The 27,264-nt window shown below is 50.8% G+C and overlaps 1 protein-coding gene across 1 annotated transcript in view; it reads left to right on the top strand.

The window, feature by feature from the left end:
- Positions 1 to 27,264, top strand: part of ABCA13 (ATP binding cassette subfamily A member 13) — a 357,421-nt gene that overhangs the window by 250,436 nt on the left and 79,721 nt on the right. The window contains exons 49-55 of the mRNA XM_057304334.1: positions 3,376 to 3,430; positions 5,161 to 5,338; positions 7,098 to 7,213; positions 12,474 to 12,630; positions 17,348 to 17,601; positions 23,216 to 23,408; positions 25,798 to 25,907. Of these exons, the coding sequence (XP_057160317.1) occupies positions 3,376 to 3,430; positions 5,161 to 5,338; positions 7,098 to 7,213; positions 12,474 to 12,630; positions 17,348 to 17,601; positions 23,216 to 23,408; positions 25,798 to 25,907 (1,063 nt within the window). The remainder of the gene's footprint in view (positions 1 to 3,375; positions 3,431 to 5,160; positions 5,339 to 7,097; positions 7,214 to 12,473; positions 12,631 to 17,347; positions 17,602 to 23,215; positions 23,409 to 25,797; positions 25,908 to 27,264) is intronic.

The raw sequence follows: 27,264 nt of genomic DNA, 5'->3' as shown, positions 1-27,264 counted from the left end.
TCTCTGTGCTTCTGTGGGAAGGTGTTCAGAAATGGACATCATCCCTGAGCAGCCATGAGCAGGGAGGGGGCTGGACAAGGAAGCGCAGATCTTCCTGGACTTACGATGGGGTTTTGTTCCGATAAACCTATCTGAAGTCGAAAATATCCTAAGTCAGAAATGCACTGAACACACCCAGCCTCCCGAATATCAGAGCTTAGCCTGGCCCGCCTTCAGTGTGCTCAGAACACTTCGTGAGCCTACACTGGGCAAAGTCCTAGAACACAAGGCCTGTTTTATAAAAAAGTGCCGACCGTCTCCTGTGATTGGAGGCTGTACCGAAGGTGAGAAACGGAGCGGCTGTGGGAGCAGCAGGGTTGTCAGGGCATCGGTTGTGGACCCTTGGGACCGTGCACCTGCCTGGCACCTGCCACCCAGCATCCCGAGAGAGGAGGTACTGCACGTTGCCAGCCCGGGAAGAGATCTCCGCTCAAAATTCCAAGTACAGTTCCTACTGAATGTATATCACTTTTGTACCGTTGTAAACTCAAAAAGTCCTAAGTTGAACCATCGTAAGTCGGGAATGTCTGTATAGAAAGAGGTGAGGCACACTCGCAGGTAAGGATGAGGGACAGCAGTAGCAATGCTCTTTTCCCGGTGGGAACAGTGGGGCCATCAGATAACGTGAGAGTTTGGACTTGGTCGTACAGGCATCTTATGTCCGGGTAAAAAATACGAGCTCTGTGTTTTCTTTCTATTTCTCTGCGGGAATTCTCTAGAGGTGCTGGCAGAGGGTTGGGAATACCGGGGAGAGGTGAGCTGAGAGGCGGGACATGTCCCCGTGGTCCAGGGCAGGGACGAGTGTGCGGGACGGGGTCTGGCGCTAGGCCTGGAGGTGGTGGGAAATGGCAGAGACTGACCCCTTCTTGGATGTGTGGGGGGATGAAGGGGAGTGAGGCCGATGTAAGTTGAGTCTGGTGACTGGGAGGATGACAGGGATGTGAACGGTGCTGGACAAGCTGGGGGAGGAGCGTGGAGCAGGCTGAGCATGGGTTCTGTTTGGGATTTTACACACCTGGCAGGTGCGTAAGAAACACCCGCAACAATTCAGGGAGGCCCAAGGAGACCCAGGGAGCTCCTGAGGATGCAGGGTGCAGAGAGCCCAGAGCGGGACTCCTAGACGAGGAGAAAAATCCAGCTCTGGAGGGGATCCTGTGAAACCCCAGGTGCGTGACCCGCAGATCAGTCCTGGTGCTGTCTGGAGGGAATGCAGACCCCATGGGTCAGTGCCCTCACTTCCCATGCCAGCGACAGCCCCGGGGCTTGGGCTGCCCCCACTTCTGACCATCTGGGTGTAGCTTTGAGGGGTTCCATGGCCTCGCCTGGCTCGACAGTGTACCAGCACGGCTCACAGGACCGGGAAAGCCCTGTGCTTACAGTTAGTGGGACTGTCAGCCACTTGGTCTGGGGGAGACCCAGACTCCCACATCCTCTTCCCGTGAAGCCCCATAGCTCAGCAGGCCTGGAGTTCCAACCCTCTAGTTGGGTGATTTTTTTTTTTGTTTTCTGAATTTGGCTCCTTGGACCAACTTTACCCTCCCAAACCTTACAGACTGAGCCTGTGTCCTGGGTTCCACCGCCTTCCTTCAGCTATCGAAGACCTCTGCATGCTGCCTCCTGCCCCAGGGGTGTGTGTGTGCACGTGTGTGCGTGTGTGTGCGTGCGTGTGTGTCTTCAGGTTAAACAGTTCCAGAATTCATCCAAGTTCCTAAAATAATCCAATTCTCATGCCCTCATTAGCTCCCTGCAAGTCTCTGGATGCTTTCTCATCTAGAAAGCTCTCACAGCCATGTTCAGCCAGGAGCAGCGCACAGCACTGAATATATACTTTCACTGTTTCTAGCACCCAGGGGACACTTGCCGCACTCAGGCAGGATACCACACTTTTGTAAGCACTGTCTGAAGTCTGTTAGCTTCTGCACGACCTCCCAGCAGAGCTGGTGGCGGCAGGTCACGTGCAGGGCTGCCCAGGAGTCAGTACTTGAGCGAGGGAGAGTGGGAGCTGGTGTGTGCTGGAGGGAGGGGGGGAAGGTCAAGCTCAGGGGAAGAAAGACAGGTGGGAGAAATACAGGTGGGTGTTACCGGTCCAGACAGGCAGGGGGTCAAGACTGTGACTCGGTTCAGGACAAATGTGTAAATCACGTCCAGGGTCTAGGAAAGCACATGGCAGCCTTCCGCACACACGGTGGGAGCCCGCAGCGAACACCTGGGCAGTTTTAATTTAAAGTCAAAGGAATTGTGCTGGAAAACTGGACAGTGGGCTTGCTGAACCAATAGCTTCCACTGTTCCTTCTGCTGGGAGCGAACTTGCTTCTGCGCGTGGCTGAGCCCACGGTGGAAGGGGGGAGACTGGCAGAGCGGGAGAGGGGAGCAGGTGGCATGTGGCTGGAAGACAAGGCTCTCGGGGGCAGAACTGGGGAGGATTTGGAGTACTCCGTTCCAGGTCCGTGCCTCTTCATTTATTTATGTTGACTTGTACCCCGCGGCATTTCTCTAAAGATGGAATATGCCCTCGTAAGAGAACGCAAAGCACAGACGGCAGGCTGCCTTAAGTAAGCAGAAGAAGATCGCAAGAGTGGCCCGGGAAATGGGGCTAGGATGTCCTGCCCATTGCCGTGGCCTCCACGCGTGGCCACACTCTAAGCTCCGCCACAGCCAATCAGAGAAGGGAGCACTGTCCGGGTTGATGCTGGACGACAATCTGAAACAGGCCGTCGTTGGCCTGAGGTCGTGGAGTTGGTGGTGCAGTGTGGGCCCGCCCTGGCTGGGGTGGGGGTGGCGCGCCGTGTGAGGTCGTGAGCCGCCTTTATGATAAAACCGTTATAACGGATCCGTTGGCGGCGATTTCTCCATACCGGCTGATGTCGCACGTGAATGCACAAGCCCCGAGAGGCCAGCAGAGCAAATCCAGCAAGCAGCCCCACGCACAGAACTGGACCATGGAAATGGTTCACTCTTCTGTCTGTCTAGACCTGGCTTTGTCGAGAGGCGGATTTTCAAGTTTTGCCTTGCATTCCATCCAGGGATCCCCTTGCATATGGTTACGTCGTCTTGCTGAGTGTCTCCCCCCTGCAAAATATGGCTAATGTCTTACTTATGCCCCAGGGATGCTTCTGAGGCTCAGATCATAAAATGTCGGCACAGCACCTGTCACTTGAGGCACGTTGAAGATGTGCGGGCTCTTCCTGGCACCTGCAAAGTCCCTGCACAGACCGGCGAGAAGAACGGTGGCGTGTGCCCTTCTCGGGCAGGGCCGGCGGGCCTGGGCTGAACAGCCAGGAGCCGCCGTGCGGGTAGAGGGCTCGTGGGCTCATTTCTCCCATCTGTCTCCTGCAGGAATAACACTGTACAGCCACCCGTACGGAGGGGCCTTGCTGAACGAGGACAAGATGTGAGTTGAAGGACCGCTGGGGGAGGGTGGACCTGACCACGGGACAGAATCTTTGGGTTGCTTAGGGGGATTGGGGCTGCCTCCTGCCTTTGCCCCGAGTGATGCTGGCTTGGGCTTTTCTTTGCCGAGTGTGAACACTGTGATTATTGGAGAACGCGCATTGATTGAGTTTAAAACAGATGAGCACATCATACACCCCATTGTCTAAGTCAAAATTGTTCTAAGGGCATGATCTCCCTGAAGCTTACAGATGCTTTTTTGGAGTACAATCTATTTTAAAGATTTTATTTAGTTCAGAGATGGAAGGGACAATACGAATGGGGGAAGGGGCAGAGGGAGAGAAAATCTCAAGCAGACTCTTTGCTGAGCTTGGAGCCCGACACGGGGCTCGATCCCAGGACCCCAAGATCCTGACCTGAGCTGAAGGGAGAGGCTTAACCAACTGAGCCACCCAGGTGCCCCTAAAGATTTTTTTAAAGTAGTCTCTCTACTCCATGTGAGGCTTGAACTCACGACCCCGAGATCAAGAGTCACACATTCCACCGACTGAGCCAGCCAGGTGCTTGGGGTACAGTCATAAACACGGCATTCGTGTAGTGAGGCCTCGTGGAGAACTTCTCATGCCAGACTTTCCTCGTGGTGATAATGCCAGCTCTCTTCCTGTTCAGAAGTGTTAGTTCTCGCTGCCGAGAAGACGTAGGACGTTTCTGCCTATCTCTTCCTTTTCCCACCCCCCTTCCCTTTCGCACCGATGACAAAGCTTTGGTCAGACATCAAGAGTAGGTAGAATTTGTGCAGTGCACCCTTGAACAGCTGGGCTGGGGTGCTGACCCTACACGCAGTTGAAAATCTGCATATACCTTGACTCCCCGAACACTCAGCTAGCATCGCTTGTGTCCTTCCCAGGACCTACCAAACTGAGTCGGAGACACAGATGTGCCTGACGGGCATCCTCTCTCTGAGGTGTTAATATGGTAGGAAGCACTAAGCGGTTTCTCCTCCTGTCCCTGCGCTCGTTCTCAGCTTCCCCCTTTAGCCGTCTCTGACACCGGCCACAGCTCTGGCTGTGGGCTCGCTGAGGGAAAGAAGGTGCCATGCAGTGGACAGTCCTCGATGAGCCCCTTCGTTACCTCGGCCACCTGAGACACCGCATGTGTGCTGGGCATGACTGGAGGGGTGACTGGGTGGCGCTCCAATGAAAACATGACCGAGAAAGTGCGTGGTGTCGATCAGTACGAGGGCACCTCCCTCTATTTCAAAGTCATTTTGATGTTCTGAGAGACGATATTCAGAGGTGGGCCAGCCATCTGTGAAGCTAGAGTTAATGCCCCTTCCCCATCCACACAGGTGTCCCGACATGGACAGGTGTCCCGACGTGGGCAGAGGCCTCCGATCCCTGTGGACCCCATGCTGAGGATGTCTTTCATTTTAACTGGGGAGTCGGGCTCCGTGGTCACGCGTAAACCTTGAGATGGGCAGACTCTGAAATGTCCCTGAACTCTGCTCCCCTCAGTTACGTCTTCTAGAAGCGGGGAGCAAAAATCCATGCCTGAAAGTCGTGGAGGGGATTTAATGACAGACTCCATGTGCTTCGTCAGTGTGGCCTGCCCATCATCAGTTCCCGACGAGTGGTTTTCTCGGCTCTTCTCCTCGTCGCTGTTGGTTACCAAGGGAAAGGAGACCCGTGTCCTTTGTGTGACACCTGACACGCTGCTCTGTTTTGCCCGCAGCCTGGAGAGCATCCGTCAGTGTGGCGTTGCCCTCTGCATCGTGCTGGGGTTCTCCATCCTGTCTGCGTCACTCGGCAGCTCCGTGGTGAGGGACAGGGTGACCGGAGCCAAGAGGCTGCAGCACATCAGTGGCCTGGGTTACAGAACGTACTGGCTCACGAACTTCCTGTATGACATGGTAGGATTTGGGAACGATGTCCCCTGTGCCTCATGCCCCTGGTCTGTGTGCGTGCGTGCATGTGTGTGTGTGCGTGCATGTGTGTGTGTGCGTGCGTGCATGTGTGTGTGCGTGCATGTGTGTGTGTGCGTGTGTGCATGCGTGTGAGTGTAGGAAGCAGCCGCCTCACACTGTCCCCAGAAGAAGGGATGACTTTACTGGTAAGAACTTGTCAGGCTGTCTTCATCCGTCATTCAGGATGGCTTCATGACACACAGGACGGCCCAGCCACACCCTGGAGCTCTGGGAGCTTAGGGACCTGCCCAGACATGTGGAGTGTCTTACCGGGAAGGGTGACATGCTAATCATACTAAATGTGCTCTGTTCAAGGGGGTGGGAGGGGACAGGATAAAGGCTCTTCACGCTGACCTGCCAGGCACACGCATAGCCACTTCCAGGGTGACCTCGGCCCGGCTGGTTCTGCAGGGATATCGCTCTCCAGGGGACGGACGCCCTGCAGGTCACTGTCTTCCGTCCTCAGAGGACAACAGCAGTGCCCTCTGTTGCTTGGACTTCCAGGCATTTAACGGGAATCAAGGCCAACGGCTACTTTCTTGGCTGCTTGGAGCTGTCCACGCTGTAGGGAAGTGATAGTCTGTCCTCAATACACCGGTATGCCGCACCGCCATGCCCTCTGTGTGGTGACATACAGTGACCCCAGCTTTCCCCGGGGAAGGGAACGCGGAGGCTTTGGGACAGTAAGAGCCTGCAAGGTGGGGGCGGGTTTCCAGGACCCAGGGGGAGAGGGGACCCAAAGTCTCCCAGGCCCCAGCCAGTCTCCCTCTTTAACGCAGTCCGGACTTTATGATCCTTTTGTCCCTGCCACTAAATATGGCTCCTCTTTACCCTGTGATGTCTGCCTGGGGGTTCAAGGGCAGGGAGGATTATTTCCTTCCCGGTTGACTGTGTTTCCATCTTCATCCAATCATTTCTGGATGATCGCTCATTTAATGGATATTTTGGGGGATCTGCACAGGGGCAAGGTGTGTCCGCAGTGCAGGGAATAAAGCCGTGAGCAAGGCAGAGATGTTCTCTGCCCTTCTAGAGCTTTAATTCTCACGAGAGGAAGCAGGACTTAAACCAGGAGGTCAGGGAAGGACTCCATGGAGTCCACGTGAGGAAGGGCTCCATGAGAGGCCCCAGGAGGAGAGCGGCTGGGGTGTGGGAGCCCCGGGGAGGGCACCTGGGGGGGTTTCGGAAGGCAGGTGAGGAGCCTGTCCTTGAGTGCTGGAGTGGACAGAGGCCACATCTCCTGGAAGGTCGTGGAGGTGGGGAATGTTGGCCGTGGTGGTTTCCCAGTGCAGCTGGAACAGCGGACGTCTGTCCCTCCTAGTGCTGGGGGCTGGACGTCCCAGAACTGAGCATGGTGGGACCAGTTCCTCTGGAGGCCTCTGTCCTGGGCGTGTGGATGGCGTGTCCTCCCCATGTGTGTCTGTGTCCCGATGTTCTCCCCGTACAAGGACACCGGTTCTGTTAGACCAGGGCTGCTCTGGGGACCTCATTTACCTTTGTGACCCCTTCAGGGGCGCGTCTTTAGACCTGGTCACATTCTGAGGTCCAGGGGGTTTGGCATATGCATGGGGGGGGGCACACAGTCCAGCCAGAGCTGGGCCTCCCTGGCCCCCCCCACTGCTGCCTGTGTGTCATCTGCAAACTAGGAACCCCCCACTTCCGCAGAAGCCGAGATGGGACACCTTCCCCTGTTCCTTGTCTTCCCCAGGTCTTCTACTTGGTTTCCGTGAGCCTGTGTGTCACCATCATTGTCGCCTTCCAGTTAACAGCGTTTACTTTCCGCGAGAACTTGGCAGCCACGGCCCTCCTGCTGGCGCTTTTCGGGTATGTGATGAGAAACACGGCTGCAGAATTACGGTTTGTTTTCTGGAAGAGAAACCCCCCCGGGATGGCTTTGAACCTGCTGCCGGCTGCATGATTTTTTCTCTCTGCAAGCAATTATGTTGCTTCTGTGAGGGCCGCGCTGCGGACGGGCTGGAGCAGGTGGACGAATGCCCCGCAGAGGAGGGCGGGCGGCAGGGCGGGGACGGAGGCGGCGCGGGCTGTCGCCGGGAGGCCCTCCAGCTGTCTGCGGGACGCAGGCGGGGGCAAGCGGCTTCTCGACTGTCCTCACGCCGACATTAATCTGGAGCTTAAACACGTAATCCAGTCAGCTCCAAAATTGCCTTTCAGAGGCGAGACTGTCGCACAGCCCCGCCCGCGTCTGGCACATCGTCCCTCTCCTGTGACAGTGGCGGTCTGGAAAGGCCCGTCATCGCTGCTGTCACTTTTCTCAGGGGAAAACAGCAAAGGCAGAGAAGTCATTGTACACACGTCTCATTTCAAACACCCTCAGCAGGACCATTGCCAGTGGTCCCAAGTTGTACGCACGTGGTATCAAAAGTATATAATTTCGTGTCTTCTTACACGGTGGCCATATGTCTCTATCTGGGCTGAGCGTGTGAGAGACTTGCTAAGAGGAGGGAAGATAGCGAACATACTTATTATATGAGATGGAGAATTTTTGAAAACCCCGCATCCTGCTTTACTGAAGCCAAGGATGACAAGTAAAATGATTGTACACAGCTCACAGTGATGTCAGTGTCCCCAAATATTTAATTGGGGGACAGAATATAACACAAACAAGCATATATTATCATTAGAAGACTGTATGGATGGATAGTTCGGGGGGAGAGTGAGACCGACAGGACAGACAGATCTTTGTAGGACTCATGGTATGGCCACTCACGAACTCTGTGGCCTTGGGCAGAATCATGACTCCCTCCGGACTTCCTTGCATTGTGCAGGCTTCAGATCTGTTCAGTGAGTGCCGAAGGGTCCCAGTTAATTAATCCTGGCCACGTTGTTACTATGAGAACTGGGCTGGTGTTCAGAGGATACTGTGTCCTAAGCTATGAAAATGCTGATGGTCGTAACTGTCTACTGTGCAGTTGGAAATTTGGGTTCCCAGATGCAAAGGGCTGTGCACGTGGATTCCTGCTTCTCAGGGAAGGGTCTGGTTTCGGTGTGTGGGTGCCGTTGAGTGGACGGTGTTGTCGTGGTTCCTGATGGTGTGATGAAACAGACTTCGCCCTACGTCGTTTGTGAACTTTACGAAAGCAGAGGTCATCGAATTTAACGTAAGGGAACAGACAAGATCCAGTGGTGAGAAGCTCCCAAGCCAGGTGTTTTGAGGAGGAGTCCCGAAGCTTGTTTGGCTCGTGAGCACCTTTGGGAGTCTGGATGAAGCCCAGACTCCTGGCCACGTGTGCGGCCACGGCATTTTCTGAAGAATTCCGGGAGATTCACGGATCCTTTGACTGAGAGCTTGGGCCAGCCGGGCTGGTGTAGTTCTGGGGAAGAATCCTACGGTCAGATGCACTGAGGGGTCTGAAAACAGCAGACGGTGTCAGAGGGTGGGCAGACCCTGGCAGAGAAGGGCCCCGGGCGGCTGGCTGGGATCACAGAGCCACAACCCAGGGGCCATGGGTTTGGTCTCATTTATACGGTGGTTCTTCTCTTACTGGGCCCTGCCTTGCATCCAACGCAGCATGGCCATTGCTGTGTTCCTGAGCCCAGGGCGGCAGGTGCGTCCGCTCACCCCTCCACCCCCAAGGAGGGAGGTGCAGGGACCCCGAGGACAGTCTCCGGAAAGCTGGCCCCCAGAGTGCCCAGCAACCCGAGGACATCTCAGGCATGAAAAGGGCTTGCAATTAAATGGGATTCGGAATCCTAAGAAAATAGGAGTCAGACAAGGGCATAGAGTCTCAGAGACAACAGAAAAAAAAGCCGATGACAGGTATCTTTTTTTTTTTTTTAATATATATTCCTGCTTTTTCTAGCCAGGAAAACTTGATATTTTAGCTGGAAAGTGAGGAGAATTAGCATCAAAAAGAGGAGAAGAATGACAGAAAGAAAAGAGAATCTAGCTTCTATAAGATGTTGAAACCGCAAGAACATATTTGGTGATTATTTGGTGCTTACGGCTTGTGAACACAAGGCCGCAGAGTCCTGATTCGGGTCCTAGAAAATTCACTCACTAGGGGAGAGGCCAGCTTTCAAAGGGAGGAAAGGCCCACAAATTCTGGAAGGATTGCGAACAGCATGCCACTGGCCAGTAAGTGCTAAAGTCATCAAAATATTCCATAGTATCTTAATGAAAGTAGAGATTGTTAGAAGCCACTGTAGATTTCATGAAAAAATAAATTATGCTCTAGGAGCCCATTTAATTTCTTTCTTTCTTTCTTTTTTTTTTTTAAAAGATTTTATTTATTTGAGGGAGAAAGAGGGAGAGAGCACAAGCAGGGGGAAGGGCAAGGGGAGAAGCAGACTCTTTGCTGAGTGGGACTCGATCCCAGGACCCCAGGATCATGCCCTGAGCCGAAGGCAGACACATAACCAACTGAGCCACCTAGGTGCTCCCCATTTAATTTTTTCTGAAAGAAAGAAAGAAAGATAGGGATCCTGGAGCTGCCAGTATGTTGATTTGAACCAAGTATTTGAAAGGTGACTGATGAACATGTAGCCAAAAAAAAAAAAAAAAAAAAAAAAAAAGCACAGCGGGCAGAAAGCCACACCCAAAGACCGTTCCCTGACTCGGGGAGCTCGATGCTGGGGGCTGGGGTGGTCAGTCGGTGGCGTTGTTGCTGATTTCTTCTTTGCTTAAATAGATAACACCCTGGTCTGCTTGTCCAACACCTCAGTGACAGAACAACCGGTATGGAAACTCTCCGTACTGAGTCACAAGACACTGACCGGAATAGCGTCCAATGGCAGGAACCAGTGGAAAAAGATTCGTTGGCGGGTCCCTATCGTTCCGATGAGGGCATCGGGGCTTCCGAGTGGGATAGGGAGCTGTCATGTTCCTGGATTGCCCTCCTGACTGTGATGCCCAGCATTCCTCTGTGCTTGGTGCCACCCTCACCACGCCACACGCCTCGTCTGGTGTCCTTCCCAAACGCCCCGAAGGCCCCATCGCCAGGTTTAACCGAGAGACTTGGCGGGATGCCACGTCTGTAAGGAACCAAGAGAGACCTGGTCTCTTGTGCTAGAGACGGATGGAGACCATGGCGTTTCTGTTCAGCTGCCTCAAGAGCTGTCCTATGGAAGAGAAAAGCGACTTGTCACAAACCGTTCCAGAAGATAGAGTTTGGATCAGAAGTTTTAAGCGATTTCGGGTTCACTCTGAGGGGGGATTTTATGGCCGTTGGAGCTGCCCCAAGATTTGACTGCCAGATTGTGGCTAACACATTTCCGTTCTAAACAACGCTTTGAGTGCTGCTGTTTCAATTGCTTGTCCAGGCAGGTGCGTGAGGGAGGGTCACACTTGACTTCGGCCCCAGCAGGGACAGCAAAGGTGTGTGGGGTCTGAGTCCTCGGCAGGGCTTTCCTTCAGATGCAGGGCTTGGTACTCAAAGCACCGAGGGCTCATGACCTACCTCTTGGGTAACTATTTAACGATAATTTGATTATTCCGTACAGCGACTCTTTAAGAATAATAATTGCTTACAAGCTCTCACCTCCACCGTGTACCTTCTAAAATAATTTCCATCGTGCCCGAGTTACCGGGCAGATTTTTGTTGACAGGAGTTTCCGAAACAGCGCACGATTTCATGCGTGATAGTATATGTGTTGTACTTTCTGAAACGTGAGGATGAATCCCTCGACCCAAGGACTCATTCTGATGCCACGATTCCTGTAGAAGAAGAAACTACAGGAGAATCATAGCCCATCTCAGGGCCGGGCCCGTCTGCCACCATCTGGAGTCCCACACATGGCAGAGCCAGCGAACGTAGAAGGAAACCCAGGCATTCAGGAGGCGCTGAAGGATTTCAGGTGCAACCGCTAAGTCACATTAGGAAAGCGGTGACAGGTCTGCCTCGAGTGTGCAAGAGCACCTGGGGGACATGGGACGAAGACTGTGAATTACAGCGAGCAACTTCTCCGCCCATGTTTGGAACCATGACTCCAGGACCCATGTCCTTGACTGGGGCACTGTGCTTCTCTGACAGACGCCGTGGGAGGCGGGCCATGCAGGCAACCTGGCTCCAGGATATGAAGGAAGAGAGATGTGTGCATGGGGGGAGCATGGTGGGGGGTTTTCTTAGAACCTGGTGCCATCGGACACGTGGGGGGGCTGCGTCGACCATCAGTCCCCTTGCTCCCCAGCTTTGCGACCACACAGAAATGAACCCGTAGTCAGCCTCACCTGCTGTCTGCTGCAGAGCCTCCATTGGCGTCTCTCAGCCTTGTGAATCCCTCCCCGTCTGTAAAATGGGATCACAGCACCTGCCTCCCAGGCTGTTGGAGAGGGAGGAGGATGAGGGCACATCGTGGGTGCCCACAGGGCAGTGCCCAACGTGGAGCAGATGCCGAGAAGGAAGCTTTCCAGTTTTACCCTCACGCTTGCTTGCTTTCCCTCTCTCCCTCCCTCCCTCCCTCCTTCCCTTTCTTTCTTTCTTTCTTTCTTTCTTTCTTTCTTTCTTTCTTTCTAAGATTTATTTGAGAGATAGAGAAAGCAGGGGGAGGGGCAGAGGGAAAGAGAGAATCTCAAGCAGACTCTGCCCTGAGAGCAAAGCCCAACACAGGGCTCGATCCCACAACCCCGAGATCGTGATCTGAGCCCAAATCAAGAGTCAGACGCGACCGAGCCACCCAGGTGCCCTTTCACGCCTTCAGTTCCTACAGAGCTCAGTTGCTTTCCATTCTTCACAGCTTTTGATTCTCACTTCCAGACGTAGGAACTGTTTGTGCTTTACTCACGAGAACCAGAGCGAAGACGCAAGAGCCAGGCTTGCCCCCTTGGCGGAAGGGCGGGGGGGGGGGGCGTCCGCAGACTTCCTCCAGCTCACGGAGCTCCAGGGGCAGGTGCCCACGTGGCCCAGCTCTTGACCCTCCCCAGCGCTGCGGCCATTATCCTCAGTGCTTCCTGGAGCCACCCCCATGTGCTCTGTGTTCAGAGAACACCATGCGATTTGTTGTAAACTGGGATTCTGTTCACTAACGGAGGGAAAATGAGCAGATCAACAAAACTCATCCACGCTTCTGTCCTTATACCAATAAATGTTCCAAGAAGACAGACGTGGCTGTTCACTGTATTCCGTAGATATGCCACTCTCCCGTGGATGTATCTGATGTCCAGAATCTTCTCGAGTCCGGACGTGGCTTTCATCTCGTACGTGTCCCTGAACTTCATCTTCGGGCTCTGCACCATGCTGATGACCACCATGCCCAGGTTGCTCGCCATCGTCTCCAAAGCTCAGGTCAGTGGGCTCCAGCCGCGCCTCTCAGGGCAGCGGGGATGCTGGCTCGTGCCCCTTCTGCTGCTTTTCCAGCTGCAAGCAAAGGAAAGCGAGCTACTGTCCACTGTCTTTAGCCCCCAGAAAGAGAACCCGCCCCGGGTGGACACAAACATGGTGCCGTTGTGAGAGCTGAGCTTGGGCTCCCTGTTTGTTGAGGAGTTCCTGATCGGCGGTCGGGAGGGTGGATGAATATCCCGGTGTCACAGGAGTAGGGGGCAGATCCGTCTCTCTGGGATCACGTGCTGCGGGGTGGGATTGGCTGCCGTGGCCGAGCACGCGCTCCGACCGCAGGAGGGCTGGATGATCGGGCCCATTCTGCCGTCCTCCCTGTGAGCCCTGGAACATACCTAGTTCTGCTACTCTCAGACCGTCAGAGCAGAGGGCTGCCCAAGAAGGGGCTCCGTTTCGCCCAGGGAGAGGGTGAGGGGATCCCTCTCCAAGAACCCTCTCTCCGGCAGGTGTTCACATTAGCGAGTCACTTTGGGTGCGATCCCCAGCAGGCGTCTCAGTCCAGCTAGATTGAGTTCTGTCCCTTCCGTGCTCCCTTCCGCCTTCTCCCCCTGAAGCCTGCCTGGGTCTTGTCTGCTTTAACTCCTCCTCTGCTTCCGGTGAGCTACCCCTGGGGACAGAAATCAGAGTGTTGCGTTGTCCTCTATCCCCTTCTTTCTGTCCTTTTCATCCCTGCTCTCTGCTGTCAGCTCTGACCACTGTCCCTTCTGGCTCTCTGTCTTCCTGGACCCCAATTCCTTAGTCGTCCTGGTGTTTGATTGACTAGTGGTCTGAGAAGGTAGCCTGAGAAAGGCCCAGACCTCCCAGTTCTGAGTCGGGGGTGCTGTCGGGGACGATAGAGGTCAGCCTCATCAGGGCAGGCTCGCTTGCTCAGCCCTGGGCTTGTAGAGATGGCCCACTCTCCAGTGTGGCTCGTAGTTTTATGCCCCACGTTTGTGTGGAAGCCCTAAGTACGGAAACATTCATTATGCATTCAGGGAAGGAAACAATCTGTTTTGGTGATTTTTGCAGATCTAGTGTTGACACTAATCTGTATTTATGTGTCTGGCCTCTAAGTAGAAAACCCCAATACGGTTATCGGGCTTTAGCCTCAGGAGGACGTGGAGGGTGGTAGGGGCAGCGCACGATTTCCCTCCCAGCCCTACGGATCTCTGATAGGGTGGGGGCCACTCGGAGTGATCCCCGTGAACTAAGGAGGAAGGAAGGCAGACACAGGGTAGACACTCCCTCTGGTGGGAAGGGAAAGTTCTAGGGGACGGGGTCACAGGACAAAAGCAAAAGGAGTCGGGATCACCTGGACCCAGAGAGGAGATGACCCGGGAGCCTTTGTGTCTGTAACGTCAGTGTCCAGTTACAGTGTTGCTTATGCGGGCAGAGAGCAAAGGCTGGAGGTTGTTTGCAGAAACATGGATCAAGCTCAGTTGTTCACAAGTAAAAAGAGACATTTTATCATTTGCTAAGGTCTCTCTTTTCCTTTGCTCTTTATTTTGATACTGTTTGCTCAAGAAACCCAACATCGTAAATGGGTGATTTCAGATCTTCACTCGTAAGCTATAGAGCAATAAATACATTCTTATAGAATCAATCCAGGGTGACTAGATTCTCAGATTGGCCTTACGAGCCAGTAAACCATTATTAACCATCGTGTGTCCAAACTGTGATGTGCTCGGGGCATTTTCATTTTTACCAAATCACAATTTTTTTTTTTAAAGATTTTATTATTTATTCGACAGAGATAGAGACAGCCAGCGAGAGAGGGAACACAAGCAGGGGGAGTGGGAGAGGAAGAAGCAGGCTCATAGCAGAAGAGCCTGATGTGGGGCTCGATTCCAGATCGCCGGGATCACGCCCTGAGCCGACGGCAGACACTTAACCGCTGTGCCACCCGGGCACCCCACCAAATCACAATTTTTAAGCTGATTTCTATAGAAAATGCATTTGAGTTCTAACTTACCATCTCAAACATCTTCCTTTCCCACCGGTGAGGATCTCCCGGCTGCAGGGAGAGGGACGTCCAGAGGGGAGTAACTCATAGTTCCAGTAATTTCTTTCTTTGCATACTTCATCAATTCACAGTTATCCTAAATTGGACATTTATGGATTGTTATTCTCTGAATTTGTGCAGCTATATCCTTTCATATGTGCGGATTACTTGTTCCTTCAGTGTTCATGCATTGTGGACAGCTCTGTTCGCACGGGAATAGGGACAGTTGTGAATTCCTTAAGGCAGATCTGAAGTCCTTATCGTTACTACACCATTACTACGTCTGTTCCTTAGTTCCCAGTTCCTGAGTCGGAAGCTGTTATACTCTGCTGTTTCTACATTATAACCAGCGAGAGAAGATGCTTTCATGTGGCATATTATTTGATTCAGGGACTGACACAGTTTCATAAAAGCTGGGATTAATAAGCCCCTTTAGGACTGGTTGAAATCTATAAAGAGTGGTTGATAGTCAGGACAAGAGTTAAAGGAAAAATCAGACGGAGCGTTCGTGTTTTTTCCATGTCTCTATGCAAAAAACAATAAGCCGTAAAGGAACGATTCATATCCCTTTGTTGAATTTTCTGTTGCTCCCAAATCACGTTATTTAAGACCGCATTTATATAAGTTAAGCTGTCCATTTGGTCATAAGGGAAAACTGGACATTGTCTAGGATGAAATATATAATTGATGATTTGGTACATTTTTCCTTAGTATTTGTGATACATCACATCCCCTGTCATGTTACAACGTACACATCATGATTTTGCTCCCTTATAAAATATTACTCTTCAGATGAATTTTCGAGTTGGAACACAGGAGAGAATGACTATAAAACAGTGAGCCTAATTCTTTTTGTTTTTAAGATTTTATTTATTTATTTGACAGAGAGAGAAAGAGAGAGAGAGAGCACACAAGCAGGGGGAGGGCAGGCAGAGGGAGAAGCAGGCTCCCCACTGAGCAGGGAGCCTGATGTAGGACTCGATCCCAAGACCCTGAGATCATGACCTGAGCCAAAGGCAGATGCTTTAACTGACTGAGCCACCCAGGGGCCCTGAGCCTAATTTTTGATGATTATTTCTATAGCCTTGCCAGGCAGCTGGAGTTCTGTGGTCTTTCACCACAGTAACTATGCCGTGTTTAAAAGTCAGCTCAAAGGACCAACTTTGCCGTGAATTTTCTCCAAAGGCTGCATTCCTGGGTGGAGTGGTTTTATTCTTTGGGCCAGAATTATCGGGGTCGAGTCCCAGCCCTAACACAATATGGCCTGAATACATTCATCACCCCCTTGAGCCTGTTTCCTGAGTGATCACTGGGTTTACCTCTCAATACTCTGTACATTTATTGAGGGAGTGAAATGCAGTGAAGTTCCGTTGAAGTTGGAGGCACACGATCCTTTACGGAAAGTTCTAGTGGACAATGATTAACATAGTAACAGTTCTAATCTCACTGTAAAAAAAGCTAACATTCTTAAAACACCAGATGGTAAAAAAAAATAGTAAATTTTATGGGAGATGTTGAATTTTTATATACATTTAATTTAAAAATGATATTGTCCAAATATATGCAGCCTGTCGTATATATTTTTATTTTCTATGTGATTTTATATTATTTGCTCTCTCTTTCCATCTGCTCCCTTATTCAACCTTGTTCTTGTAATAACACTAAATTGTAACGTATTGCATAGACACAAATACATACATTGAACATTTACTATATGCTAATTCTGTCCTTGGCATCTTAGCATGTTATTCACCTGCTCATGGCGACAGCTCCCAGTATTGTCCACTTGTTTGAACACTCGTGTGGCCTGTGGGTAGGGATGTTACCTGTATGTCTTACCCGGGCTGCTGTAACACCTGCCACAGGCTGGGGGGCGTGACCAGCTGATGCTATTTCTGGAGGCTGGGCGTCTGAGATCACGAGGTGTCTGTAGAATCAGCTCTTGGGTAGGACCCACTTCCTGGCTTGGAGACGACCTCCTGCTTGCTGTGTCCTCATGCGGCAGAGAGGGGACGCTCTGGTGTCTCTAACTCTTCACAGGAAGGCGCTGATCCCATCATGGAGCTCCGTTTTCCTGATTCCATTTAACTCCATCATGTCTCTAAGGTCCCACCTCCTAATACCATCACTATGGAGGTTAGGGCTGCACCTGTGAATTTGGAGGGGCACAAACATTCCATCCATAACATTTCACCATGAGCCCCCAAAGTCATGTCCTTCTTGCAGGAAAAATACATCCAATCCATCCAACAGCCCCTAATGTCTTGACTTATCCTGGCATCAACTGGAGAGTCTTTACTGAGGTCTCACCTAAATCAGGTGCGGGTGAGGCTTTAGGCGTGATGTGTCATGAGACAGAATTCCTCTCCACTTGTGAGCGTGGGAAACACACCAGTTACGTGCTTCCAAAGTACAGCCGCGGGACGGGCTTAGGATAGACATGCCCATCCAAAAGCAGAGCTCAGAAGGAAGAAGTGGGTGAGGGCCCCCAAGCACGCCCACCACCCAGCAAGGCAAAACCACCAGACCTGAGGCTTGAGAGGAATCCTCTCTGGTTCGATGCCCATCTGCACTGATCACCGCGTGGCTGGGGCAGGGGGGACCTGGACGCAGGACCCACAAGGGGAGACGGAGGGTGTGAACCGCTTTCCATTTGATATATTTCCCCTTTCTCTCACTGTACAGAATTTACAGAACATCTATGACGTCCTCAAGTGGGTCTTCACCATTTTCCCTCAGTTCTGCCTGGGTCAGGGGCTGATAGAACTCTGCTATAATCAGATCAAATATGACCTGACCCACAACTTTGGCATCGACTCCTACGTGAGCCCCTTTGAGATGAACTTCCTGGGCTGGATCTTCGTGCAGTTGGCGTCACAAGGCACGGTGCTTCTCCTCTTGAGGATTTTGCTGCACTGGGACCTTCTGCAGCGGCCACGGTATGTCCTGCACGGCTCAGCCCAGAAGGGCGCCACCTGTTCAACAAAGAGGGAGAGAAAGCTCCGTCCGGAGATGGCAAGACAAGAAATGTGTCCCATCCCTGTGATCCACGGTGCTAATGAGTGAAGATTTTGATTTTATGTTGCTTTTTCTTCTCTTTTCTTTCCATCTTTCTTTCTTTTCTTCTTTTTCTTTTTTGATTGATGTGAGTCACCAAAGCTAGGAAGGAGAATGTCAAAAGATAAAGTGCCAACCTCTGCGGGATAATTGTTCTAATTATTTAATTTTCCCCTTTGAAATTGCTCAGTTTCCCTCTTACTCTGATTGTAGCGTCTAGGACGAATTTACTTGATACCATAACAAAACTAATTAATAAATTAATTTTTTATAAAGATTTTATTTATTTGAGAGAGAGAGAGAGCCCGAGCAGAGTGGAGGCAGTGGGAGAAGCAGGCTCCCCACTAAGCAGGGAGCCTGACATGGGACTCGATCCCAGGACCCCGGGATCATGACCTGAGTCGAAGGCAGAGGTTTAACCCACTGAGCCACCCAGGCACCCCTCAAATAATTAATTTTTATGGCTAAATGACTTTAACTTCTTGCAGGAATGGATGGAAGGTCAACACTGATAACCACTTGCCCTTTGCCAGATCCTGCCTGTTGCCATTAATGCTGTGTTCTTCTCTTTGTTAGGTGACAATGAACGTCAAATAGCACAAGGAATGTATATATACGTGTGTGCGTATATATGTATATGTATGCACACATATGTATGTAACATTTATTAATACATTTACATATATCCCACATGTAAATACATAATTGTATATAATATATATTTTATTTATAGTTATGTTGATGTGTATGTATTTGTAGATATATAATGTGGCCCATGCGCACACACACACGCACGCGTCTCTATTATTCTCTTTTTTTTTTTTTAAAGATTTTATTTATTTATTCGACAGAGAGAGAGACAGCCAGCGAGAGAGGGAACACAAGCAGGGGAAGTGGGAGAGGAAGAAGCAGGCTCATAGTGGACGAGCCTGATGTGGGGCTCGATCCCGGTACGCCGGGATCACGCCCTGAGCTGAAGGCAGACGCTTAACCGCTGTGCCACCCAGGCACCCTGCGTCTCTATTATTCTAAGTGAGATTTAAGGCGGCTTGCACAGGTGTCTAGAGTATTGTCAGATAACACATTCTAGGCACATAGGGAGGAAATGCGCTTTGCTGTGTCGGCCTCACAGTGCGTGCGTCTCCCTGTGACCCACGTGGCCCCCGTCCATCATCTTGGTCTTTCTAAGACCAAGCTGCACGTGTCTCTCTAAATTCAACTCCGAGACGGATCCTTTATGGAGAAATTACTAATTAGGTCTGTGTCACTAGAGAACCTGTTAAGGATCGCGGACACATTGTGAATATTTTGTGGTGATGCCTTCATAGAATTGTTCCTGTCAGTCATTTCATGACGTGCTCCCTTTAGAATTCCTTTGAGTGTGCTAGAGCAGCGAGCCGCATTGAGTATAAATCCCAAAGCTCCCTTGAATTGGCCACAATCCCTCTGGAGTCTGGAGATTTCCAGTGTCTGACTGAATTTGGAAGAGAATCCTGAGGGCCTTTCAAACAGGATTGGTTCCGTGATCGGCCCTCACGAGTTTAATCTGTTTTAAAACCTAGACCGTACAATCCACTTGGGCGGATTTCAGGGTGCCCCATTCTCTCTGGGAGCATAAGATTTCTTTTTAAAAGCGAAGACTCCCTGTCTTACTTGGCGGACCATACATTCAACCATATTTTAGAATAATGCCTTTGCTATGCACAGTGCATTATCAGTATTTCTTGTCCTTTGTCAGTGTGGGGGCCTCGGGGCAGTGACTGACACACTAGTTGCCTGCCACCTCCTTATGGGTGACTACTACAGTGACCGTCTCGCTAAATTAACGTATAAATCCACATCTGGGGGTGTGCCTGGGCGGCTCAGTCGGTGAAGCGTCTGCCTTCAGCTCAGGTCATGACCCAGGGGTCCTGGGATCGAGCCCCACGTCAGGGGTCCCTGTTCAGCGGGGAGTCTGCTTCTCCCTCTGCCTCTGCTGCTCCCCCCTGCTTGTGCTCGCTCTCTCTCACTCTTTGTCAAATAAATAAAAAAAAAATCCATAAAAAAAAAAAAAATCCACATCTGACCGGGTCACTAATCATTGCCAAAACAAGGAACTGCAAGCTTCTTAGCCAGGCCCCCTCAAATCAGGCACGTCATGCACAGTGACGTTCTCTGTGACCCTCCCTTGACCCCCACGGGTGACATTGGCCTCTGGTCATCTGCTCAGTCGGGGCCTCTGGCAGGACTGACCTCCCCCAACTCCAGCACCCACCTCGTGCTGCTCCCCACCTCCCAGGGCTGGCCTGATGCCTTCCCAGCCTTCCCGTCTTGGCCTGTCTCTCTCTGCTGCGGCCACAGTGTGGTTTTGTAGTGTTTATGCGTCGCTCTGCCCTGCTTGACCGTCTGTCCCTTCCCGCGGGGAATACCGTGCGCTGGCATAGTTGAGTCGTGCGAGCAGATGGGAAGATGCCGCCCCCTGCATCTGGGAGCGATAGTGTCTGCGCCCCCCCACCCCGTCCCAGGCAGTGGCCCTGAACTGTGTCTGCTGCTGGTCTTTGCTTGTCTGCTCAGAATCCAAATCTCCATGAGAACCTGAGCCCTGGCCCAACACCAGGCAGGCTGAGGGCGTTTGGGGGCGTTCTTGCCTACTCCCTGGGGTCTGGAGCTGACCTGGCCCTGGGTGCCCGAGGTGCTGGCTGGGTGCGAGCAGGCAGGCTGCCCGGGAAGCATTTTTCTGCTGCCCTTGGGCATTTGGGCTCTCTGGTGTGCGGGCATCTCCTTCCTCTGTAGTGTAGACGCTGGCTTTGTGCTGTTCAGTGGAAGGGTGGCCAAGTGGCGCATTTCTGAGCACAGCTGGGGGCACTGTGTGTTGGGCTGTGAGGTGGCCAATGACAAGACATCAGGCTGCTGTCCGGTGCCCGCTGGAATGACTGGAGATGTAAGCGGATACACTTTCCCACCCCCGCCCCACCTGGAACCCTGAGATCAGAAACTCTGGGGATGAGCCTGAGGGGGGACCTGTAAAGCCCCCCAGGTGCTCCCAGTGAGGGAAGGGTCGGAACTGCTGATGGGGGAGCCTGGGCATGGGTCTCGGAAACGGGAGGAAGAAAGGGCTCGCTCTCTCCTCTTCGAGTCAGAAAAGGACAGCGGGAGGCCAGGCCAGCTGAAGGGTCCAGGTGCACGCCTGCCAGAAGAGGGGGAAGCAACCACCCAACAGAAAAGCGTGAAATTGGATTCATTTTCACACACTGAACATACCCAGGTTCCGTTCTCCCAGACAGAGTGCTGTCAGCATCTCCGTTGACCGTGTTCCATTAACCACTCTGGACATAACCACTGTTGCTGTTTTGTTTTTTAAGATTTTATTTATTATTTATTTGACACAGAGAGAGACACAGCCAAAGTGGGAACACCAGCAGGGGGAATGTGAGAGGGAGAAGCAGGCTCCCCACGGAGCAGGGAGCCCAATGCGGGGCTCGATCCCAGGACCCTGGGATCATGACCTGAGCTGAAGGCAGATGCTTAACAACTGAGCTACTCAGGCGCCCCCATAACCACTCTTCTTGTTCTTTTTTTTTTTTTTAAACACATTAAAAACCATTATGTTTTTTTTTTTATTTTAATTTTTTAATTATTTATTTTTCTTTAGTTTTTCTTTCTTAAATTAAAAAAAAATTTAAATTAACATATAATGTATTATTTGTTTCAGGGGTGCAGGTACGCAGCACCCAGCTCTCACCACAACACATACCCTCCCCAATGTCCATCACCCAGCCTCCCAATCCCCCCACCCCAGTCCCCTCCAGCAACCCTCAGTTTGTTTCCTAAGAGTAAGAGTCTCTTATGGTTTGCCTCCCTCTCTGGTTGGTATTTTATTAATTTAAAAATTTAAGTTCAGGGGCACCTGGGTGGTACAGCTAGTTGAGCATCTGGCTGTTGGTTTCGGCTCAGGTCGTGCATGATCTCAGGGTTCTGAGATTTAGCTCCACGTTGGGCCCTGCGAGCTGCACAGAGTCTGCTTGAGATTCTCTCTCTCTCCCTCTCCCTCTGCCCTTCCCCCTCCTTAAATAAATAAAAAAATAAGTCTTAAAAAATACATTAAGTTCCCACATAGCCTAAGTAATACATTTCAAATCCACAGTGTAATCCTTGTTCCCAATACAAAATCCAAGCATTCCAGAGCATTCCTGTGCTGATATGATCTTGGAGTACTGATTTCTATAATTTTCCACCAATCTTGTTTTTTTGTGATTTGTTTCTCGTGCGTTTGAATGTTATAGGAATGGCGTCTTGTAATATGTACGTCTGAGTGGCTAGCTGTGTTCTCTCGTCTTCTAGTTTGTGTGTTGAACAGATTCTGTAGTTGTTCAATGGTGATTTCAGGCACAGAAAAAATAATGCAGGGAAAAGACCTAGGGCACTGGGAGTTGACAGTGGATATTTTATTTTAAATGCCTCTTTATCTCAAAATAGCTTAAGGTCACAAGAAATTGCAGAATTCATGCAGAGTCCCTGTGTACCCTTCAGTCAGCTTCTCCCAATGATACCATGATAACTTGGTCGTATATTACATGACAATATCACATTGGCAAAACCAGGAAGTTGATTTTGATACAATGTTAACTCCATGGGCTGTGCCAATTTAGTGACTGAAATGTTGGCATGTTATACTTTATGGGGGAAATTGAAATTTACTTAAAATTAAAATGTGCCAGGTTGAAAATCATAAGGAAGATTGAAAAGGGAGCAGCTCAGATTTAGAGCAAACAAATTTGAATTGAAATTAAATTTGTATTCACCCGACAAATACTTATTAAATCCATCATGCACGGTGTTGTGCGAAGTACTTGCTGTACGATCCTCTTTCGCAATCCAACATGTTCATGTAACTACCATGTTTAGGCTCTCTTATGTACAATGCACTTTATTTAAGTGACCTATCTGCTAAGAGTGCTTAGACAAGATGACTCCGTGTAATAATCTTGTGATACAATCTTTTTCCGCCTTGCACAGAAGTCTGGAGTGGCTTTATTGTTCATAAAATTGAGAAGCATCTCTAGTTGGGCATTTGTCCACTTTGCTGTCTTTAAGGAACATCAACGTTTCCTTCACATTCGGGGATGAACGTGGACTCTTGCTTGTTATTTTTTCTTAAAGATTTTATTTATTTATTTGAGAGAGAGAGTGCGAGAGCTGGAGGGAGAGGGAGAGAGAGAATCTGAAGTAGACTCCACCCTGAGCACAGAGCCCGATGGAGGGCTCGATCTCATGACCACAAGATCACGACCTGAGCCGAAACCAAGAGTCATCCGCTTCATCGACTGAGCCACCTAGGCTCCCCAGACTCTTTCTCATTATTAATCATGATGGCAGAAGTAGGGTGTATGGACCAGAGCTGACAGTGCAGGCTCCAGACCATATCTTCTGTTTCGACAGGTCTCTGACCTTTCAGTCTCTTTTGATTCTTCCACGGCCAGTTCCCAGGTGTGAATGAACTCTCACTTCATCTTCCAGGGGTCAGTCTGCCATCCAAGGCACAGTCACGTCTTCCAAGGACGTAGATGTGGAAAAAGAGCAAATCAGAGTGTTGAAAGGAAGAACCAGTGAAGACCTTCTCGTGTTATACAACCTTAGTAAAAGCTATGGAAGCTTCTTCAAGAGGACCATTGCTGTACGAGATATTAGTTTGGGCATACGAAGAGGAGAGGTAAGGACCTTCTATTTGTACCCCTTTCTGTTACAAACCTGTGTATCTCTAACTGCATCTGCTTGTGTTAGGCTTAGAATATCTGCGATCGGAGCCAAAAGCTTTCAGATTTCTGGAATTTCTGCAAAAATCACTAGACATAGAATCTGAGTAGGGAGTCTATCGGCTCTTTCCCCAGCGAAAACTTTGCTGATTGATGGATGGGGTTTATTCTGTTTCGTCATTTTAAAAAATTTCATGTGATTGAAGAGTTTTAATCATTGTTTGGCCTATGGGGTGACATTTTATTGAGGGCAAATATTTTATCAATCCAATTAATTCAGGGAACCTCTTCTAACTCTTACTTGGACTTCTGTATTTTTTAAATGGCCAATTAAGCCCATCTAGTAGAATGTTCCTTGGGAAAGGGAAAGAGCACTCACATCAAAGGAATAGCTCAGAATTATTATTTTTTTATAGACATGGCATTAATTCTTATAGAAATGTTTAATCAGAACTGATAAAAAGCCATGCAAATTGTTCCTGATTTGTGCTTAATTGCATAAAAAGAAATCAACTCTGAAGGTGATTACTTTTAATTAACTGTTAAAAATAAGAGCGGGACCTTGCATTCATATTGTTCCCAGCTCTTGAGAAGCTCGAGGCGGGTGACATGGTGACGTGACTGGCAGCCATGCCGCACTGTGAGCGGAGAGCAGGTGTTCAGTGAGGAGTATTCCGAGGGAAAGAGAAGCCTGGGGACCAGTCTAAGCTGATCCAGGAATGTCCTTACGTGCTGCGCTGTGGTCTGTGGCCGAAGAGGACAGTATGCTAGGAAGGAGGGTTTTTGTGGCTACTATTGGCCACTCAGCCCAAAGACTAACCCTGCAACCTTTGGCTCATACTAAACCATGTGTCCTACCTCCAGTTCAAGCCATTTTTAGTTTTGCTGCTCCCTGTCGCGGTGGTTGTGAGCTGAAGGGTAAGAGAAAAACTGGGAGCACTGCAGAAGGGAGACGCTCCAGGGATCTGAGATGATCCGAGGTGTCACATTTGAGTTCTGTTTGCTGAACTTTTTGTGAACCTGGTTTAAATACTCAGATGTAAAGTGCTTTGCAAGAGCCAGTGGAAGAGACAGAGATGACTGAGATATGTCCCTGTCCCTCTAGGAATGAACACCTGGGTAGGAAATGGAAGACCATGATCCCGTGGCGTGTTAGGTAATGGCGTGCGCGCTGCCCCAAGGCTGGGTGAGGTTAAAAGCGCACGAGCGGTACTGCCTTCTTGCTGTCCAAAAATGGCAGCGGGGTCCTTGTGTGGGATGGGGGAAGCATGGCTGCGAAAGCAGGTGGCAGAGCAGGGAAGCTCCTGTCATCCAGAGGTACAGATTCCCTGGGGTGTTTCGGTAGGGCCAGTGCCAGGAAAGCCAGACCAGGCACTTTTCCAAGATTCAAGGAGCAGGGAAGTCAGCTGAAGTGAATAGACAGAAAGCCAGCTGATGCCACCGGAAAACAGAGGACTTGGAAGGAGATTTTAAGGACCACACAGACTCAGTCTCTCCCACAGAATCTCTGGCTAAGAATATACTGGCAGGTAAAGCCTAGGTCTAGAAAAGACAGCAAGAAGGCCATTTTTCACATGGAATATAAAACAACATTGAACGAAAAAACACCCCCCAAAAATGTTGACTTGATGCTGAGTGTCAGAGTTTAGAGCTAATAGTTCTTTTCTTAACTAATGTCAGAATCAGCCCAGAGTCTGAGTTGGGGGTGGGGACAAGAGGAGGGGGAGTGGGGAGAATATTTTTAGAATGTACTTTATTTTTTGAAGATTTCATTTATTTATTTGTTTGTTTATCTATTTATTTATGAGAGAGAGAAAAAAAAATTGAGAGAGAGAATCTTAAGCAGATTCCCCATTGAGCGTGGAGCCTGACTCGGGCCTCAATCTCACGACCTGAGATCATGACCTGAGCCACAACCAAGATTCGGATGCTTAACCGACTGAGCCACCCCGGTGCCCCTAGAACGTACATCACACTATGCAGTGGTGTCAAGGGGATAATGATTGCAATGATGTGAGTTCCAAAAACTAGCATCCTCTACAAAGGGACACAGTTAGGACCTGGTTGGGACAGGCCCCCACTGGACGGGAGATCTCAGCAAGATCCCTGGTACCTGGCATTCACTTCTCACCCTTGGGAGCGTTCCTTACACGGATTCACTCATCGTAGGTGATTGTCAATATGGTCACACTGCTCAGACGCCACGATCAGAGTGCTTTGTACAGTCGTGTGGTTTTAAAGGTCTGCGAGGCCCGGAAGCCAGAAATGTTGGCTCCGAGCCGGCTGGAAGTCAATGCTCCCTGCTGCGACTTAGAGGATGCTCTCCTGCTTCTTCTCTCCTGTCAGTGCTTTGGGCTCCTGGGGCCCAACGGGGCCGGGAAGAGCACCACATTCAAGATGCTGAACGGGGACGCCCCTCCGACCTCAGGACGCGCCGTCGTCAGGACTCCCACAGGGTAAATCCAGACGGGGTCGTTCTTGCTGCCTGTGGACAGCCGCGCCCCCGCAGTTCTGTGCCTGGAGTCTGAGATGCCACTTCCTCCAGACTTACCCTCCAGTTAGCTCCTCCTCAGACAGGGAAGAGCCTCCAGAGCCGATGAGATAAGCTCCCTACGTCTGGCCACAGGGTCAGGGACCTGTTGGCAGAAAGCAGGCGGGGCTGACCTCTTTGTGGCCCCGGGTGGACTCGAGGTGTCTGGCCGCTGATGCAGGTGAGCGGGAAATGGCCAGGGGCTGGTCTTCTTGCTTTACCAACAGATCCAGCTCCAAACACTCCCATGCATGGGACGGCAGCCCCTGGGGGCTACATGGTTTCCCTCTTTCACCACCCAGACCCCCTCTTTCAGGTCATTAACAGCTTTGGGCTGGGGAGAGTGAATGTATGAAAATCCAGACAGTGGCATTTGGGGGAGCAGGGAAGACCTCTATTCCCCTCACTGCAAAGACCATGCAAGGTGCTGGGTGCTCTGCATTTCACAGGCTGCCTGAGGCCACCAGGTCCCATGGCGGCTCTGTGGGCAACCCCACAGAGTTTTATCCCCAAGCGTCACTCCTAATGCAGCCTGTTAGGGTGCACGTCACTCCATTCTCTGGTTCCTTCTGAGCCACACTGCTGACTTGGGGACACGTCCCCGGGGGTGTGGGTGCCATCAGAGGTGTGGTCATCGAGTCGCTTAAAGCGCTGACTTCTCGGTCCCTGCTCTGGTCAAGACCCTTAGAGGTTCTTGTCTCTCCTAAGAAGGAGGTTCCTGGTTCTAAACCTCTCTGGAGGCTGGATTGGATGCTTGCTTCTTGCTTTAAGTTTGCCCGAGGAGCCGACTTGCCCCCATCGCACTAACTAAAACCTCACACTTGCAAGGTTAGGGCTCTTTCCAGGCAGGCCCTCCGTGTGCCGTCATGGGCGTCCCAATATGGATGTTTCCACGGCCCCATCTACGCACACTTCTTCCTCTCCTTACCGGATTACAAGGCCCCTGGCGTGTGTCTTTTTTTTTCCACTGCAGCGAATTCATTGCAACTTGACAATGTGGATAATAGATTTCGGGTGTCTGTTGCTCAACTTACATAAGGAAAACCATGTCCTCGGAAGGTCCTTCTGTAAATCGCTCCCGTCTAAGTACCATGGTTGATTTCATAGCCTGTCCGCTGGGGTCACCGTCACTCCTAAGCGCGCCTGGAAATAGTGTGCATGAGATTTGTAGGTATGGGTTCAAATAGAGTCATGGAAAAACGGTGTTCAAAAATACTAAAATCACCCATGAATTAGCTAGTTCTTTGCATCGACAAATAACTTACCGTCCTTCTATGATGTGC

Source organism: Ursus arctos, unplaced genomic scaffold, assembly GCF_023065955.2.
Source record: "Ursus arctos isolate Adak ecotype North America unplaced genomic scaffold, UrsArc2.0 scaffold_3, whole genome shotgun sequence".
NCBI classification, from domain to species: Eukaryota; Metazoa; Chordata; class Mammalia; order Carnivora; family Ursidae; genus Ursus; species Ursus arctos.
This window is presented reverse-complemented; position numbering and strand designations above follow the sequence as displayed.